The sequence below is a fragment of the Pipistrellus hanaki genome, assembly GCF_964339955.1.
Source record: "Pipistrellus hanaki genome assembly, chromosome: 18".
Classification (NCBI taxonomy): domain Eukaryota; kingdom Metazoa; phylum Chordata; class Mammalia; order Chiroptera; family Vespertilionidae; genus Pipistrellus; species Pipistrellus hanaki.
The window spans coordinates 2,176,507-2,196,655 of NC_140520.1; the positions used below are offsets into that span (position 1 = coordinate 2,176,507).

The 20,149-nt window shown below is 36.7% G+C and overlaps 1 protein-coding gene across 3 annotated transcripts in view; it reads right to left on the bottom strand.

Annotated features, from left to right (window-relative positions):
- The window catches only part of SYCP1 (synaptonemal complex protein 1), a gene marked incomplete at its 5' end in the record, with an annotated part of 49,390 nt that overhangs the window by 28,474 nt on the left and 767 nt on the right, over window positions 1–20,149 (bottom strand). The window contains 12 exons of one of the 3 annotated variants that reach the window (XM_084866159.1): window positions 1,365–1,473; window positions 3,483–3,556; window positions 4,986–5,055; window positions 6,455–6,513; window positions 7,773–7,846; window positions 9,570–9,637; window positions 10,936–11,100; window positions 12,390–12,446; window positions 12,624–12,667; window positions 12,848–12,932; window positions 13,807–14,005; window positions 16,469–16,602. In XM_084866159.1, the coding sequence (XP_084722285.1) occupies window positions 1,365–1,473; window positions 3,483–3,556; window positions 4,986–5,055; window positions 6,455–6,513; window positions 7,773–7,846; window positions 9,570–9,637; window positions 10,936–11,100; window positions 12,390–12,446; window positions 12,624–12,667; window positions 12,848–12,932; window positions 13,807–14,005; window positions 16,469–16,602 (1,138 nt within the window). Of the gene's footprint in view, window positions 1–1,364; window positions 1,474–3,482; window positions 3,557–4,985; window positions 5,056–6,454; window positions 6,514–7,772; window positions 7,847–9,569; window positions 9,638–10,935; window positions 11,101–12,389; window positions 12,447–12,623; window positions 12,668–12,847; window positions 12,933–13,806; window positions 14,006–16,468; window positions 16,603–20,149 lie in introns of those variants that run through there. The other 2 variants (XM_084866161.1, XM_084866160.1) reach the window with 2 other exon arrangements.

Genomic DNA, 20,149 nt, shown 5'->3' on the forward strand with positions numbered 1-20,149 from the left:
CATCATCAACTTTTATTGACTTTTCAAGATTGTTATTTCCCAAGCACTCAATGGTGAATAAAGATTTTGATGCTACATTTTTAATAATAGCTGAACATTGAAAATAATCTAAATATCCAAAAGGAGGTAGATTAAATTATAGTGATACATACATACAATTGTATAATATGTAGCCACTACAAATGACCATATAGGTACTACTGATTATTAATTTGGACAAATATTTATCAAAAATTATAGAATTGCCCTAGCCGGTTTGGCTCAGTGGGTCCTTGGGTTTGATTCCAGTCAAGGGCACATACCGTAGTTGTAGGCTCAATTTTTAGTACTGGTCAAGGGCATGCAGGAGGCAACCAACTGATGTCTTTCTCTCACATTGATGTCTCTCTCTCCCCCTCTCTCTGCTACTCTCTCTAAAAATCAATGGAAAAATATTCTCAGGTGAGGATTAACCCCCCCAAAGGAAAAAAAACACAAAAACCACTAAGCCATGCTAGCCAAGCTATGGTGTCCACTGTGATACTATTTATTATAGTCTGATAACCAGATGTCTTCTCTGAGAAATTATAACCACAAACTAGTCCTTGGGTGTGTGTGGAAACTGAAAGCATGCTGTTTGAATGTCTTAAAAAGCTCTAAGTCAAAACTTAATTTGAAGTGCTCCTAAGTTTTCCCAGGATCCCAGAACTACAAATGCAAATTTTCTCTTTAAAAATATACTTCCAACCCAGTTCCCAAAGAATTTCCACAGATGAAGTTATAGGACCTACAATCAAACAACACAAGAGAAAATAAAACACTACAAACAAATTCAGCAGAATAAGCAAAAGCCAGACTTGGACCTGAAAAGATTTCAGATGTTCTAATTACTGACTATGGGTTTTTTAAAAATAAGTATTATGTCAATCAATCTTTAAAAATGAATAGAGGTAAGGAAGATATCCATAAACTACATAAAACTTCTATAAATGACATATAGAAAATTAAAACTGGTGTAATGCGGGAGGTATATCATCCAACAAACCATTTCCCTAAAAAGGGATAAAAATTCAGGATGAAATATAAAGAACATTAAAATAATCAATTGTTATTGGAATGCATCAGTGAGCAAAAAGATACAGTTCCCTGTTTTCATAGAGTACTTTTTTGAAACTAAATAAGAGTATGAAATGAAAAGAGGAGTGTATGTACTTTGAAAAAGCTCTTTAAGTGACTATTATGCTCTCCTTGTGTAGGTTCACTCAGGCTTAGAATTCCAGAACTAGAAAGCATTACAGCAAAACTGTAATGAAAGCCAAAAATTAAAGCATAACAAAGAGGAATACATAAGACATGGTGTTATATTTTATTATATAAATTCTTACTTATTTTTTCTTCTAATTGATTCACTTTATCTCTGGACTCCTCCAGCAGCAACGTTAACTCTTTTATTTTATTTTCTTTCTCGTTGTTTTGGATCAATAGCAGTGATACCTAAAATTGAATATTTAAAAGACATATTATAGATAAGAAAAATAAAATATAACACCTTAGCATTTATCATCACCTATGATTATTTTATGTGCTTATTTATATATTTTTATCTGGCTATGTCTAGTATTTAGTACATGCTTGCCCAAAAAATCCTTTATTGAATTAAGAAACTATGGCAGGTCCTCAAAAATGATGTTTCATTCAATGTTGTTTCATTATAATTTTGATGAGATGACGTAGGAACTTAACTTCTGTTTATGTCAATTAGCCTATGGTAAATTGATTTCACTATACTTTGTTTCAAGAACGTATTAATGACATTAGGTGAGGCTAACTATAATATGACACACCCAGTATTATAGTATGCATTTTAACTTATTACTGAGGAGGTTATATAATAAAATCTACTTGGCTCATTTATTCCATAAACTAGAGAACTGGTGCATGGGTTCGTGAATATCAAAAGGAAATAAATTAGAAGGTAGCCTTGGGGCAGGACTAGGCAAGAAAGGCTGGGCACGCCCTGGAGCCAACCTCTCGGGGTCCTTCCTGGCCGGCTGCACCTGAGGCGGCCTGGGGCTCAAAGGGCATCTGCAGAGTGAACAGGGTCCCTCTGGCAGATGAGGTCCCTTGGCCTGGCCTGCGAGGATTGGGCCGAAACCAGCAGTCTGACATCCCCTGAGGAGTCCCGGTGTGTGAGAGGGCACTCTGCAAAGTTGCTATTGATCAGCAACTCCTGCATGGAATAGCTGCCCCCTGGTGATCAGTCCATTTCATACTTACCGGTCAGCCGGTCGCCTAGCCTTTTATTTTATATATATATATATATATATATATATATATATATATATATATATATATATATAAAGATATATTCACCATTCCAAAAATCATAAGCATTGAGTACAGAGACATAAAGGAACTAACCTTCAAATAACTCATAGCCTAGACAAGTAGATAAACCAACTCTACTTGAAGATACTAGTAACTAGAAGCATGACGCACAAAGGTTCATGCTAGAATAAGCTTTCCTTTCCCTAGCTGCCCGCACCACCTTTCTACTCCCACCCAGTCCCTTCCGCTCAGGCCCCAGAGCCTCCTTTTTCAGCTCTGGCCCCACATCCCCATGCTGCCCAGAGGCCCTGAAAGACTGGGGGTGGGACAGAACGCCTGCATTGTCCCCATGGCAACGACACAAGTGTCCCTCTGCTGTCACTCAGCGGCTGTGTATGCAAATAAACTGCCATCTTTGTTGGGTTAATTTGCATATCACTCCTGATTGGCTGGTGGCATAGTGGAGGTACAGTTAATTTACATATTTGTATATTATTATGTAACATAGGGCAAAAAGATTATAGGAATTGGGAAAGGAACACCTTTATCAATCTTGGGGGATGTAATAAAAAAGTAATCCTTCTCAGAGAGATTAAATCGAATATTACAAATAGAAATTAATTAGGCAAACATGGGAAAATAAGCATTCTAGACCAGCAGTTGCCAGCAATGTCCTATTACTCATTAATATAAATAATGTAGAAGATTAATTTTTTAAAAGGACTAGCATTCATCACATGTGCATATTTGAGTCAATGGAAATTAATTCCACTAGGGAAAAGGCTAAATATTTAAATATATATAATATTAAAGCCGAAACCGGTTTGGCTCAGTGGATAGAGCGTCGGCTTGGGGACTGAAGGGTCCCGGGTTCGATTCTGGTCAAGGGCATGTACCTTGGTTGCGGACACATCCCCAGTAGGGGGTGTGCAAGAGGCAGCTGGTCGATGACTCTCTCTCATCGATGTTTCTAACTTGCTATCTCTCTCCCTTCCTCTCTGTACAAAATCAATAAAATATATTTAAAATAAATAAATAAATATATATATATAATATTAAAATTATCTAATAGAAATCTATCATGTAGTCAGCAAATATACGTTTCTTTTTGAATTTTAAATATTTTATAAATTAGCAAATACAAAGTATACAGAAAGTTAGTTTTAAAAACATACCTGCTTTTCCTTGTCATTTACTTCCTTCTTATATTCTTCTTCAAGGTGTTGGATTTTTTCATAATCTTCCTTTACTTTAAAAGTAAAACAAATATATTTTAACATCCTATATAATAAAAGCCCAGCAACTGAAACAACATAATGACCAGAGACAAGAACAACCATGGCACATCACCCCAGCCGGCAGCCCCCCAGAGAGCAGTTAGGGGCAATCAGGCAGGCAGACAGAGTGGTTAGGGTCAATCAGGCAAGCAGGAAGAGTGGTTAGGGGCGATCAGGCAGGCAGGTATAGTGGTTAGGGGCCAGCAGTCCTGGATTTCGAGAGGGTGTAGGCCAGGCTGAGGGACTGCCACCCCCTACCCATGTACAAATTTCATGTACTGGGCCTCTAGTATTAATATAATTGTATAACAAACAAAACTTAAATTTTTGAAATCTACTTAGCTAGATATCAAACCCCAAATGTTTCTAGCAAGCAAAAACTGTTTTCTTGGTAATTTTAGTAAAATAGGAAATTTAATAGCAAAGTAACAATAACTTTAAAAAATTCTACTTTTAGCCGAAACCGGTTTGGCTCAGTGGATAGAGCATCAGCCTGCGGACTGAAAGGTCCCAGGTTTGATTCCGGTCAAGGGCATGTACCTTGGTTGCGGGCACATCCCCAGTAGGGGGTGTGCAGGAGGCAGCTGATCAATGATTCTCTCTCATTGATGTTTCTAACTATCCCACTCTCTTCCTCTCTGTAAAAAAAAATCAATAAAAAAAATTTTTTAAATTCTACTTTTATATAGCACATATATAAAAGTTCCTTATAACAAATTTTAAATACATACCGTATTTTTCGGACCATAAGACGCACTTTTTTCCCCCCAGAAGTGGGGGGGAAAAGTCCCTGTGTCTTATGGTCCAAATATAGCCTACACATATACTGTAAAAAAAAAGTTTTTTTACTTGCCCAGCTCTGTGTGGTCTCTGTGTGCTTGCCCGGCTCTAAAATGGTTCTAAATGCTGCTGTTTACTTTACAGGGTTGATTACATGTGTTTATGACTGTGATGTTGGGTTTTAATGCACATAAAATATTTTAGGACACTATTTGTTTCAGAATCTTTTTTTCTTCATTTCCCTTCTCTAAAAACTGGTGCGTCTTATGGTCCGAAAAATACGGTAGTTATTTTTATATGCAACTTCACCAAGAAATGTAAAAATATGACCAAATCACACTTCTAAAAATTAAATATAAACCATAGTAAGTTTTATTTCAGGAAAAATGTAACTTTGAAGCCAAAAACATATTTTTTAACATATGTCAATTCACGGTCACATTCCACAAGATTCTGAGAGGTTTACAAAATCGCATACAATACAAAAATTAAAAGAGCTAGGCATCAAGTTGAAGGTATGAAAACATTAACACATTAACACAATGTAATAAAAATATAAACAGAATCTAATGAAAATATTTTTATATTTATAAAAATATAAAAATTAAATAGGATCCCTACATTTAAAATGCATTTCTAGTCTGGAATTCTCAGCTTGCACACGAAGATCCTCAAAAGCTATTACCATTTTCTGAAATACAAAGTTTTAACTTTTAAAAATCTACTTAAGACTTTTTAAAGTAGCTTTCTTCAAACTATAAAAATATTAATAAATTGCTATTATATGGTCATTATACAACTTTGCACAATGAAAACCCTATAACTTTTAATAATTCAGTGATTTGTAAAAATGTATTGTCTATTGCCAAAATCGGTTTGGCTCAGTGGTAGAGTGTAGGTCTGCGGACTGAAAGGTCCCATGTTCGATTCCAGTCAAGGGCATGTACATTGGTTGCGGGCACATCCCCGGTAGGGGGTATACAGGGGGCAGCTGATCGATGTTTCTCTCTCATAGACATTTCTAGCTCTCTGTCTCTCTCCCTTCCTCTCTGTAAAAAATCAATAAAATACATATATTTTTTAAAATATATTGTCTATTGTATTAGCTTCTCAGATGCTAGGTATTACATACAAGTTATATAATATCAAACAGCAATGAAAATGATTACCACTTACTTAATAGCCTTAGTATTAAAATCTATAATTTTATCTTTACTTTCACTTAGTTATTTAATATCTGTCTTCCCCACTAAAGCATAATCTCTCCCATAGGAGTCCAAATTACAAATTCATTATCGGGCAACATGAGTTCAGTTCATTCAACATTCAACAAATCTTGATTTGTAAAACTAGATTTATTCAATTAATAAACAGTTATTGAGTATCTATCATATACCAGGTACTGTGTTAGGCACTTAAAATATAAGGTCCTTATGCTATTGAAACCAACTTATATTCCAGAATAAAAAAGAATACACACACAAACATATGTACATCACATAATTGACATGTATTTCTAAGTACTCTTCAGAAAAGTTGAATGAGATGAAAATGTAATAGAAAGATCTTTTAGATAAAGTGGTAAGGAGGTAATTAAAAAGAATAAAGCTTATGAGTCTGCATAAGATCCTGGAGACAAAAGTTCTAGACAAAGGGAATAAATTGAAAGAACCAAGATCAGGAAAAGCTTAGCAAGTTTGAGAAACATAAGAAAGAGTGACTTCAGCAGAGAAGCAAAGTGAAGAATGACAGGAGATAAGACAGATTAAGCAAGAACCAGATACATTAAACTACTATGTTTTTCAAATTAATGATTTTGTGTTACAATGTGCTAGTATCTGACACAGAATTAATAAATATTTGATAAATTAAGTTAAATAGTGTCACTAACATGTAAATTCAAATGCTACCCAGTAACAAATATTAACACTCATCATATAGAACCTGGAGAATTTTATTGGTGATATTATCATATGTCAACAAATAAATAATCCATTTGGCAAGAACAGTTTTCTATATCTTTGTAGCCATCATTCTACTTTGCTTAGAAATAACTTTCTTTAAAATATTAAGTTTTCACTACCACTTACCTCAATGTTATTATTTAGGTCCACATAAACTTGCCTAGTTTCTTCTCGTTCATATTCATCTATTATTAATAAAAATATTTAAATTTTAATTTTAAAACACTTATGATGTGGATAATAGTAAAATGCCTCAGAAAACATTAAAATTCTGTGTTAAACTGAGTTTGATCCTAATTTACCTCCCTTGGTTTAGTGGTTGAATCCTCTTTTATATCTTTTATATGCTCCTGTGCAAAAAAAAAAAAAAATTCTATTTTTTAGCCGAAACCAGTTTGGCTCAGTGGATAGAGCGTCGGCCTGCGGACTGAAAGGTCCCGGATTCGATTCCCATCAAAGGCATATACCTTGGTTGCGGGCACATCCCCAGTAGGGGGTATGTAAGAGGCAGCTGATCGATGATTCTCATCGATGTTTCTAACTCTCTATCCCTCTCTCTTCCTCTCTGTAAAAAAAATCAATAAAATCTATTTTTAAAAATAAAAAATAAATAAAAAGAAAGAAGACACAACTGTGCAAGGTGAAAACTTTAAAAACTACTAAGTGACCTGACATACAATTATAAATATGAAAAGAGGATTCAACCACTAAACCAAGGGAGGTAAATTAGGATCAAACTCAGTTTATCACATAGTTTACTTAGTACAGATAGTTCTTGCTTTATCTATGATGTATAAGGGAAGAAAATCTATATGATACCTATGAAAAAATACTATCAAAGGTAACATGCCTATCACTGAAAATGAACTCTACAGAATCCAGATGAAAATTTCAGAAAATTACTCTATGTTCTCAACAGGACCAAAATAGGAGAGGAAGTTACAGTCATAAAGAAAGAATAGGCCACACATATAATAAGGCAAGTATTAAGAATTTTTAAGAAAAAACCATCTCTCCTGTCACATTGAGATATAACCTTTAGTTCATTTAAAAGATCACCTAAATAGCTGAAACCGGTTTGGCTCAGTGGATAGAGCGTCGGTCTGTGGACTGAAAGGTCCCAGGTTCGATTCCGGTCAAGGGCATGTACATTGGTTGCGGGCACATCCCCGGTAGGGGGTGTGCAAGAGGCAGCTGGTCGATGTTTCTCTCTCATCAACGTTTCTAGCTCTCTATCCCTCTCTCCTCCTCTCTGTAAAAAATCAATAAAATATATATTTTTTTAAAAATCACCTAAATAATGTTTAAAAGATTTTTCAAACCACCACCTGATCTCTGACTTAAGAGCCTAAAACTAAATGGTGAAAGGACTATTTCTTCCACTCTGAATCCCCACATTAAAATAATAATTAATAAAATCACATAGAACAAGAAAGATATTTACACTTTTTTGTCTTTTCTGCAGACCTGGTACAGGTTTCTTTCAGTAAATTGCATAAATGCCTTATAGCATTATTCCTGGAACAAATGAAACAGCTAAATTTAATCTGATTACAAGCAAAACCATATAAAAAAGTTATGAAACATTATTTTTACAATTTTAAAGGAATTCTTAAACATTTTGTATATATCATTTTGCTCATAAATGACTATATGAAGAAAAAATGGGCTGACTGTACTGTTAGTGAAACTGCCTCCCTTTAAAACTAAAAGGAATAAACTCCTTAACAAGTTTCTACCCAAGTAGCTACCAATAACCTTTTAGTAAACAGTTCTAAGTTTGCCTAAGGGACTGAAGGGCAGAAGAGAGGGTTGGACGTTTCATAAATATTCCAGCTACCTTACCTTCAAAAACACAAAATAGCTAATATTCTGACTAGCTATTCATTCTGTGAATAACAATACCTCCGATCACCTCAACAGATGTTGAGAAACTATTCAATATTCATTTATGATTTTAAAAAAAACTTCTCAATGAAAGTGGGTACAGAGGGAATGGGACATCAACATAATAAAGGCCATATATTACAACCTATATATAACATCATACTCAAGATGAAAAGCTGAAGCTTTTCTTTTTTATCAGAAACAAGACAGGGATGCCCCCTCTTGCCACTTTTATTCAACACAGTATTAGAAGTCCTAGTCAGAGCAATTAGGCAAGAAAAGGAAATAAAAGGAATCCAAATAGGAAAAGAGCAGGTAAAACTGCCACTATTTACAGATAGCATGTTATTATATACTAGAGGCCCGGTTCTACCATAACAATGGCTTAGGCTTTTATTATATAGGTAGATAGAAAAACCTAAAGATTCCACCAAAACAACAAATAGAATAAATAAACTCAGTAAAATTGCAAGATACAAAATTAACATACAAAAATCAGTTGCATTTCTATACATTAATTAAGAAAATAATCCCATTTATAAATACATCAACAAGAATAAGATACCTAGGAATAAACATAAGCCAGGAGGTAAAAGAACTATGCACTGGAAACTCTAAGACATTAAAGAAACTGAAGAAGACACAAATAAATGTAGATATTCTGCACTCATGGATTAGGGGAAATAATATAAATGTCCCTACTAGCCAAAACAATCTAGAGATTCAGTGCAATCCCTATGAAAACTCCAATGGCATTTTTCACAAAAATAGAACAATCATAAAATTTGTATAGAACCACAAAGACCCTGAATAGCCAAAGTAATCTTGATAAAGAGGAACAAAGTTGGAGGCATCAAACTCTATTACAAAGCTATAGTAATAAAAGCAGTATGGTATTGGCATAAAAACAGATATATAGATTAATGGAACAAAATAGAGAAGCCAGTAATAAACTCAAGAATATAGTCAATTCATTTATGACAAAAGAGTCAAGAATACACAATGGGAAAAGGACAGCCTCTTCAATAAACATGACTTCAGACACCAGTCACAAGCCCAGGTTGTTACCTATATCCCTGACCTACTGGCTATATATATCAGAGGTTCCCAAACCCTTTTATTTAGGTTCAATTCATTTCCTAGAATGGCCCCCAGAACTCAGAGAAAAACTTACTTACCAGATTACCAGTTTATTATACAAGTATATAACTCAGGAACAGCCAGACGGAAAAGATACATAGGGCCAAGTATTTGGAAATGATGTGGAGCTTATAACAGAAAGTGCTCAGTAAATTTTTGTAAATTATTTTAATAATAAATTTTCAAAGAACAAATTCATTAAATTATTACTTACTCTTTTATTAACTCTTTATTTTCTTGAATTCCTTCTTCTAATTTCAAACTTACTTTTTCATTTTCAAACTAATTTACAAAACAGAATAGTTCATCAAATATTGCTTATCAAAATAAATAAGCATAACAATCAGTGTAATATGCAATTACACATGTAGTATACATCTGCTTAAAGTGAATATAATTGTAAATCTTTTAACATATATATATATACATATATATAGTGTTTAAAATATCAAATACTTTTGCTATGTAAACAAAGCAAATAGTATTTCTTTGCTAACATGCTATGATGGTCCATAAAAATTGTTTTCTTTGAACACCAAAAAGTATTTTTTTGTCACAGCTTATGGATTTCCCATAAGACAATGGGCCTCACTTTCATCAATCTAAAATCAAGTTATCTTACCTAAACATTTTGAAATGTTTTATCTTCGTCCTAGCCCAATGTTGCAGTTTCTCAACATTTTTCTATCACTATGCGATGAAAATTGAAGCTAAACAGTTTCAGATTTAAAGTTTTATCTATAAATGTTATAGTACAATGTAATAAAAGACAATTACATTAAAGTAAAACATCATCAGTAATAGGAATAAAACTCAATCAGAATCATTAAATCAATCATTTCTCTAATCATTTGCATTATCTTGTGCAACTCATCCTCTATATCCATCTTAAAGTTGAAATGCAATTAATATCAATGAAACTTCAAAAAGAGTCCTTAAAATCTACATTATAGAAACAAGATAAATGCAACTTACCCTGACACAATAGTTTTAATATATTTTTTATTGTTGATAGTATTACAAGTATCTCTTTTCCCCCACCATTCTTTCCTCCTCCCAGTCCCTTCCCACCCTCACACCCAGATCTTCACCACCCTATGGCCTGAGTCCATGGGCTATGCATGTACATTTGTAAGTTCTTTCTCTCTTCTTGTTCCCCAAGCCCACATTGAGGTATTTTAGTCTGTCCCATGCCTCCCTGCTTCGGATCTTACTTTGTTGGTCAATTTATTTTGTTCATTAGATTCCACGAATAAGTGAGATCATGTGATATTTGTCTTTCAATATTCTATTTTAAACTGTATTATAAGATTTATTATACTACATTTTAAATTCCAAATCACATACACCTGTAGTTCTTTTCTTTAAATATATGTTTTTATTGATTTCAGAGAAGGGAGAGGGAGAGACAGAAACATCACTGATGAGTAAGAATCTCATTGATCAGCTGCCTCCTGCACGTCCTCTACTGGGGATCCAGCCTGCAACCCAAGAATGTGCCCTTGAGCGGAATTGAACCTGGGACCCTTCGGTCCACAGGCCAACGCTCTATCCGCTGAGCCAAACCGGCTAGGGCATACCTGTAGCTCTTGAATGGCTTTCCGCTGTGCTTCAATTATCTTTCTATTTTCTTGCAACTTATTTTCTTTCTGCTTCAGTTCAAAGTCTATATTCACTTTCCACTTCTTAATCTTTTCAGCCTCCTTATACAATTTTGAATATAGTCTGCTCATTGGCTCTGAATTCTGTTAAAAATAGGTTTTCAAAGATTGTTAATTCTTCAAAATGTTAGTATAACCAAACCTATTGAAAATATCCATGAGTAATAGCATCTGAATATTTGAGACCAAATCTCTCCTCAAAATATATGCCCTAATAGCATAGTGAAAGCTATATTAACTTTTTTGTACTCTTAAGGCAGTCTCTAGTTACTTAATTTCACAAAGTTACTGGTCATTTGACTAAGTTATACCTTGCTGAATAAAAGCAAGTAACTTCAAAATGAACCTAAGCCAGAAGTTAGGAATATTTTAGTTAAGGAGAAAATCTAGCTGGTGAAAAGCTAAAATAAATCACTGTACATGAAATCTATAAACTTTAACAATGGTCTTGAAACATTTTGAAAATATAAACTGAGGGTTAAATAAAGAACATGAAGCTTAAATACAATTATAAGAAAAATAATAGTGAACATAAGATCTTTCATTTACCCTGAGATTTTACTTGGATTTCCTGCATTATTGATTTCTACATTACAAGGTAAAAGCCAGAGTTTTGTTTTGAACCACACTGATTTCTGCTCGTTGATGCTCTTTATTATCAAAATATATAAGTTCTATATTTTAAAATTCTGTGATACTATAATCCAGCAACAAACATATAGTACTTTATTATTTTATTAGGTCATGGAATTTCTCATTTTAAAGACATGTGCCATTAGTAAGAACATTTTTACAACTAAAATCAAAAGGATAGTAAGTCCTACAAATTCCTTAGAATAGGGGTCTTCAAACTACGGCCCGTGGGCCACATGCGGCCCGCAGAGGAGTCTGATCCGGACCGCCAGGTTTTTTGGGCAGTGAGCGCAGCCGAGGTGTTACAGTAGGAATTAGTAGTTCATATAGTCCGGCCCTCCAGCTCTCTGAAGGACCGTGATCTGGCCCCCACTTTAAAAAGTTTGAGGACCACTGTGACAGTTAACCAGCCACACAATCATACCTATTAATAAAAAAATTATAAAATACTGGGTTTGATTCTCAGCCCTTTCACATATTGCATCCATTTCTCTCGTCTATTCTATGGTTTAAATTTAAATTGCCCCTAAAAAGCAGATGCCATTATAACCCAGGAAAATACAGAAGTCTAGAGTTTCGGCAATTTTAAATGAAGGAAAAAAAGAAGGGAGGGAAATCAAAGAGTATTCTTTCAAACATTAACCAATCTTTCTTTTGAAGCCTCAAAAGAAAAACATATAAATAATAACAAATGATACTCTAATTGCAAGAAATTTCATATGAATGGGAAATCTTCCAACCTCAAAATCAGAGTCCTTTAATCCTTCCTGGTAATGACAACTGTCAAAATTATCAACCTAAAAAATGAATAAATGTTTCCTGTAAGAAAATATTTCTGATGAGAGTTTTTACACAATAGCAATTAAATACTGAAGAGTAGTGATCCAACAGCTAAAAAATTTTTTTCTTTTTCAAGCAAGCAATTTAATGCCTAAACAGATTATATCTATCCATAGGCACTATACTTAACTGACCTGTTCAAGCATGGGGAAAAAGTTAACTTTTTGTAAAACAGCATCTGCAAGATAAAAGACAACAGATATTAAGCATGTGAGCATCTTACTTTTTACATTAAGTATTATATCTAACCTTAATGTCAAGACTATTAACATAATATTGTTATATTTTCAATATCTAGCAATGTAGATTTTAAAAACGCTTCTATGTAAGGTGATATGTTGCTTTCCCAGTCTCCTACCTGAATCAATATTCTTCCCTTGTTTGGAGCGATTAGTCATCTCAAATGGAAAACAAGTGTCATCTTCAGTATCTTTGTTGAAATTCTAGAAACACAAAGAAGTTGTTAAATAAACTGTCCCATACAATTCAGATAACAAGCAGTATAAAGCAGTATAATATGTAGTTACATCTATAATATACATCTGCTTAAAGAAGTGACTATAGCCGAGATCCGGTTTGGCTCAGTGGATAGAGCGTCGGCTTGCGGACTCCAGGGTCCTGGGTTTGATTCCAGTCAAGGGCATGTACCTTGGTTGTGGGCACATCCCCAGTGGGGGGTGTGCAAGAGGCAGCTGATTGATGTTTCTCTCTCATCGATGTTTCTAACTCTCTATCCCTCTCTTCCTCTCTATAAAAAAACAATAAAATATTTTTTAAAAAGAAAGTGACTATAATTATAAATCCTTTAATATATATAGTTAAAAATATCAAATGCTTTTTCCCTGTACATGAAGCAAAAAATTTAATTATGTAGTCTCAGTTATTAGGTGAACCTAAATTATCTATTATGCAATACATGCTTTGTTAAGTATTCAAGAATAACATTAGGAATTTTAATTAGTAGCACAGGATATTAGTTTTCTTCAATTTTATTGTGATCTTTCAATTTCATCATAATTAAGGATTATTTTTATTATATAATATTTTAAAGTTACATCCTTGGCTAAAGAGACATATAAAATTTTAAATATTGTTTCATTCCATCTCCAATATGAAGTTCAACATGATGTTTCTCTCTTCCTCTCCCTTCCTCTTTGAAATCAATAAAAATATATTAAAAAACAAAATCTTGGGTAAATCAAACTACGTTCACTGAAAAGAAAGGCTTATTTAAAAAAAAGTATCACCACTAAGAAACTACACCTGGCCTCATTTGCCTCAAGAACAGCCTAACTCCGGATTCAGGTGCACGTTCACCTTGAAGAAGGCGGTCTCTCCCGCCGCGGTCTGCGGCCTCACGGCAGACACCTGGCCGCTGCTCAGTCTCGGCGGCACGAACAAGGTGATCGGCTTCTGCTTGTCCATCTTCTCTCTCGCGGTCCGTCGGGAGGACCTGCTGCCCCGGAGCAGGAGGGGAGCGGAGGGGGTGAATGTCTCCCTCTGCTTCGCTGATATTCTAAAGGAGAGATTAACCGGGGCTCGCACGCGTGGCCCGTTGGCACAGACAAAGGTGTGAAGGCCCGGGAGGGGAGGAAGGGGTCCACGGGAAACAGGGGCGGGTGGGGCACATCTGTCATTCTTTCAATACAGGTGAATCAAACATAAGTGAAAGGTGATGCCGATATCCGCAGGGACCACCTGAGGGAATGGACGGGACCTGCCGCCTGTCCCTGCGGGGCTCGGAGCAGACGCACCCCTGTCCCCTCTCCCTCCTCCTCCGCCACCGAGGCCCAAAAGAATTGGCGAGAAACTCGAACCGGAAGCGTGTTCCGGAGTCCCCAGCGCCGTCCCCCGCCTCGCCTCGCCTCGCGGAGGGAACCGGACCGCCCGGGGGTCGCGGCCCGCCGCCCCGAAGGCCGCCCGCGGCGGGTGGCCCGGTCCGGACTCCGCAGTGGAAATCGGTGCTAAATTACATCCACAGGGAAATGCCAGAGCCCCCGGCCCCCGAGGCTGGCGGCGGAGAGAACCTGCGAGAACGCCGCCTCCGAACCCAGAAAAGGCGGGAGCGCGCTCGCCACCTGCTCGGCCGGCAGCGCGGAGCCAAGTGACGAGGCGGGGGCGGCTTAACGGCTAAATAACCGTCACCAACCGCCACCGCGTGAGCACGTCAGCACGCACGCACGCTGACATCTCGCGAGACTTGCCCTGGAGCCGGGTAACCGTTCCTTCTAGCATGTTCTAGAAAGGCCACGTGCTTTGAGCTCCCTGGCACTGGGATGCGTGGGAGCTGAGCGTGACAGACCCACTCGGTCCTCGGGAGCTCGGTCTTAGGCAGGAACCTGACACACTGACCAGCAGTGAACAGCCAAGTGTCCCCGTGTGCAGGCGGCCATGTTTGAGGGGTGGTTAGGCCTCGAGGAAAGCTGTGATCACCGTGGCTGGTGGGGTCCGTCCTGGCTTCTGTTGCTGCTTCCGGGGAGAGGAAAAGGGTGGACACGGCTTGGGCTAAAATAGGGACCGGGAGAAGGGGCAGTCCTGATGGAGGAGTGAGAGGGTATTTGGGAAGGAGGCGATCTGTGCGGCTGTGTGAACCAGCATCTTCCCTGTGGCTATGATTTCACAGCCCAACTGAGCCGGTGAAATGAACACGTGGCATGGGAGCACGAAGAGTATTCGTGGCAGAAGGAGGGTTGGTGAAGGCACTGGCGTTGGGAGAGAGGCGAACAAGGGTCAGTGAGTCCCAGAAGGGTGTTAGGGTGTGAGGACCAAGTGGGAAAATGGCAAGAAATGAGGCTGGAGACTTAGCAGCTGGGAAGGCCTCGCAGAGACTCGGAAATGAGCCTTCCTGAACGGGAATCTGGAAGGGTTTTGAGCAGAAAGGGAGGCATGATCAAGGTCAGAGGAAAAGGTGTAGAAGGAAAATGGTTTAGGCCAGCGGTCGGCAAACTCATCAGTCCACAGAGCCAAATATCAACAGTATGACGATGGAAATTTCTTTGGAGAGCCAAATTTTTTAAACTTCTTCTAGCGCCACTTCTTCAACACAGACTCGTCCAGGCCGTGGTATTTTGTGGAAGAGCCACACTCAAGGGGCCAAAGAGCCGCATGTGGCTCGCGAGCTGCAGTTTGCCAACCACGGTTTTAGGCTTATGAGACTGGAGTTGTAGATAGTTTCAGCAGCCTGAGGTGGACAGTGGTAGTGGAGATGAAGAAGAGGTATCAAATATAAAAGGAACTGATGTGGGTAGGATGTGATGGTTTTTTTAATCATGAGCAACGAGAGAAAAGTCTAAGGGTGACGACCGCCTGGTTTTAGGCTTGGGAGACTGGATACGATAAATACTGTGGTGTTAAGTACCAGGTGTGAGCAATGAGTTTTTCTAACTTTCTCCATGTATGTAACTGATGCCTTCCCAAAGGATTTCAGTAATATTTTTAAATAACCCACTTTGTTTAAATTTGTATAAATTTATTAAACACACTATTTTTGGCTAAAATTACAAAATGTTTGAGCTGGAAAGGATGTTCAAGAAAGGAAGTATAATGAAAACTGAGTCTAGATACCCTAAAAAAGATGAAATATTCCCTCCAAGAAATGATACCAAGAATATACATAAGGTACCGGCTGATAATTGATACATTGAGTAAGATATTTTTAAGTTGAGGGTATAAATTAAATATTCCAAGTTTCACAATGAAAAATTCAACTATAGTCTTTTCTTTATTGAAAACCAAAATGCTACTTCTAGTGTTAAATTAACTTAATTCACGTTATTTATTTGCATCCAGTCTTTCAAAAGAATAGTGCCACCATAAATTTCACACTTTCACATGAAATTTATTTTTTAATATATTTTTATTGATTTCAGAGAGGAGGAGAGTAGAAGAGAGAAAAACATCAACTTTGCAAAAAATAAAAATAGTTTAATTTAGATGGCATAAAATAAAATGTTCTTATTTTTTAAAAGAGCATACTCACAGCTGCATGATATGACGGGACAGTCTTTTTCCTCGCAGAATATATACAGACAGATTCAGCAATGGCTTCAGCTTTCCAGATGGAGCGAACTGGCCTTTTCCTTGTTTATTAGGGAGCAGATGGGCGCTTTGCATACCCTGAGGCTCCAGACACTCAGCAGAGCAATGATTCAGCTCTATCTCTGAGACAACTTCCCACACACTCCTATCGGATCAAAACAAGGGCAGTTACAAGCTTACATAAATCAAATAATAGCCAGATCATGAGGATAGAAGCCTTTGAGACCTTTAGGTCACATTCTCCCAGAGTTCCTTATTGTTTACTTAATAAATATTTTGTTTTCTTGGTTGAATTTGACATTTTCCCATTTTGGTTACAAAATATTGGGATTCTACAAACTACTAATGTACACAGGAATAAAAATACCTCAATTCAAATTCCACTAATACAGGTGCTATAACAATTTAACTTTTCATTCGCTACAAAAAAAAATGTTAAAACCAAACAGAAGAATTAATAACAAACAAAACATAAACTGGTACAATGTGAGATGTATATAAGTCATATACTCCAACCCTCTCATTTTTTGGCCAAGAAAAACTGCCAAACAGAGACTACTCCTTGTTCAAGTTCTCTTAGTAGGTAGCAGAGTTAAACTCAATGAAAATTCAGTGAGTTAGCAAATATATATATACCAAGCGACCAGAATGATGGAATGACCAGACATGCGCTGCGGTGGCCAACCAGCCTGATCAGGGCCCCGATCAGCCCCCACAACCCAACCTCCCACAGCCCCTAGCCCCAGCCAGCCCCACCCCAGATAGTTCCCGATCATTAATCTCTCCCCTCTTCTCTGAGATCATTGCCATTATCTTACATAGTCTACAACTTCATGTTAAGACAACAATAAAATAAAACAGGAAAATCTACAACCTAACAACCCAATCTAGATACCACCCCACATCTCTGTTCCCCTTTACAGCAAAGCTAGAAAAGTTATAACTTCATTATAACTTCATTTTTTAAATGTCACATAAACAAAGACTGTTGAATACTAGGTTTATAGTTTCATCCCTGTAAGGCATTTCTAAGAATGAAACTATAAACTTACATGTTTGTCTATTATTAGGTAAGATTATACTATAGTTTGTGAGTTACACTCTTCCAAAGGACTTCATGTAATCATGATATTCTATTCAGCATCATTTTAAAAATGTGGCCCTGGCTAGGTAGCTCAGTTGGTTAGAGGTCTTTGCTATGTGCCAAGGTTGCAGGTTCAATCCCTGGTTAGGGCACATATAAGAATCAACCAGTGATTGCATGAATGGGTGGAACAAAGAATGAATGTTTCTTTCTCTTTATCTCCCTCTCTCCAAAATCATTAAATAAAAAATTTAAAAATGTGTTTATATGATATAACTATATTAAAATAATAGAGTTGTCTTAATGTGATGGAGCTATTTAGTTTAATTTTTAGTGAGATTATTGAAAGGAACAACCTTGAAATAGAATATATCAAACAGGAGAGGATTAAAATAATTATCCAGAAAAGTTGGGCATCATCAAAACTTTTGTGCATGAGAGAACATCACCAAGAAGATGAAAAGAAAAACTACAGAATAGGAGAAAATATTTGCACATCATATATCTAGTATTGAGGTCTAAGTTACTAGTAAATGGTCTAGTATTTAGAATATCCGAAGAACTATGAATTCTACAGTTAGAGTTCACATTAAGCAACCAGAAAGAATGTCTATTCCATTTTGTGTTTTGGAGCTGTTTCATTGAATTTGAAAAGTAAACTAGACATGGCCTTTCATTCTAAACAAAACTGTAAGAAATAAAGTTACAAGATAGAGGGTTGTGTGCTTTTTCTCAAGTGTTTTAAAATTGTGAGGTTTTTAACAGTAAAAGGAAATCACATTTAGTATGGCTGGACCATTGGCTTTTCATTCTTAATCTAGTTTTGAACTGTTTACTCCATTTTAATAATTAACCATTATCAACTTAATGAAACAGAAACCACCTCCTCTAACCATTTATAAAACACTTGTCAAACAAAATTTAAACAAAGAATAGGATCTGGGCAAAGTAACAGCTCTTTAAAAAAAAAAAAAATATATATATATATATATATATATATATATATATATATATATATATATATATATAAAATTGGTTTTTTACAGAGAGGAAGGGAAAGGGATAGGGAGTTAGAAACATAGATGAGAGAGAGTCATCAATCAGCTGCCTCCTGCACACCCCCTACTGGGGATGTGCCCGCAACCAAGATACATGCCCTTGACCGGAATTGAACCTGGGACCCTTCAGTCCGCAGGCCAATGCTCTATCCACCGAGCCAAACTGGTTAGGGCAAAGTAACAGCTCTTTAAAAACTGCTGCAACTAATTATAGGAGTATTGTAGTAGTTTTATTATTGTTTTCAATTTATTAGGAAAGAATCCTGAAGACATACAGCACTTTTCTTGACATAATTATCTTAATTCTTGTTATTTTAACAAGATTTTTTATCCAGAGATGTGAAAAGCAGAGTTTGCAGTTGCATGTATATAGGTCTACAACTGATAAAAATCATATTCCTATTTAATCAAGCCACCTTTAGGGGCATTATTTTCTATCCTACTTATTTTTTAGTTAAGTGAAAAGGGGCATGGGAGATAATGCACAATATATTTCTTAGTTTAAGATATACTAAAAATTGCACAAGCAAACTTTTTCAGCTAGTTTTAAAAAACAAAATTAGATTTAAAATTAAATTCTAACTCTTGCCCTGACTTGTTTGGCTCAGTGGATAGAGCATCGGCCTGTGGTCTGAAGGGTCCCAGGTTCAATTCTGGTCAAGGGCATGTACCTTGGTTGCAGGCACATCCCAGTAGGGGATGTGCAGGGGGCAGCTGATTGATGTTTCCCTCTAATCGATGTTCTAATTCTCTATCCTTCTCCCTTCCTCTCTGTAAAAAAAAAAATCAATAAAATATACTTTAAAAAATAAAATAAAAATGCTCCACCCTTGCCCTAACCCAGTGGTCCGCAAACTCACTAGTCAACAGAGCCAAATATCAACAGTACAACGATTGATATGCCTTTCGAGAGCCACATTTTTTAAACTTAAACTTCTTCCAATGCCACTTCTTCAACATAGACTCGCCCAAGCCGTGGTATTTTGCGGAAGACCCACACTCAAGTGGCCAAAGAGCCGCATCTGGCTCACGAACCACAGCTTGCCGACCACTGCGGCCTAGCCGGTTTGGCTCAGTGGATAGAGCATCAGCCTGCAGACAGAAAGGTCCCAGGTTGATTTTGATCAAGAGCACATGCCGGGGGTTACAGGCTCAATCCCCAGTAGGGGGCGTGCAGGAGGCAGCTGATCCATGATCTCTCTCATTATTGATGCTTCCATCTCTCTCTTCTCTCACTTCTTCTCTGAAATCAATAAAAATTAAAAATAAATGATGGTAGAGGCTGATCATCAATTGATCATGTTCTTGGAGTTTTTTTTCTAGTTCATGCACTTTGCTGGCTAAAGGGGTTGATCTATAGGTATGGAGCAGAAAAAGGCTCATAGGGTGATTCAATCTATGATATTTTATTCATTACTATTCCTGTGTGTGTGTGTGTGTGTGTGTGTGTGTGTGAGTGATATGAAATATTTTCGGCCTT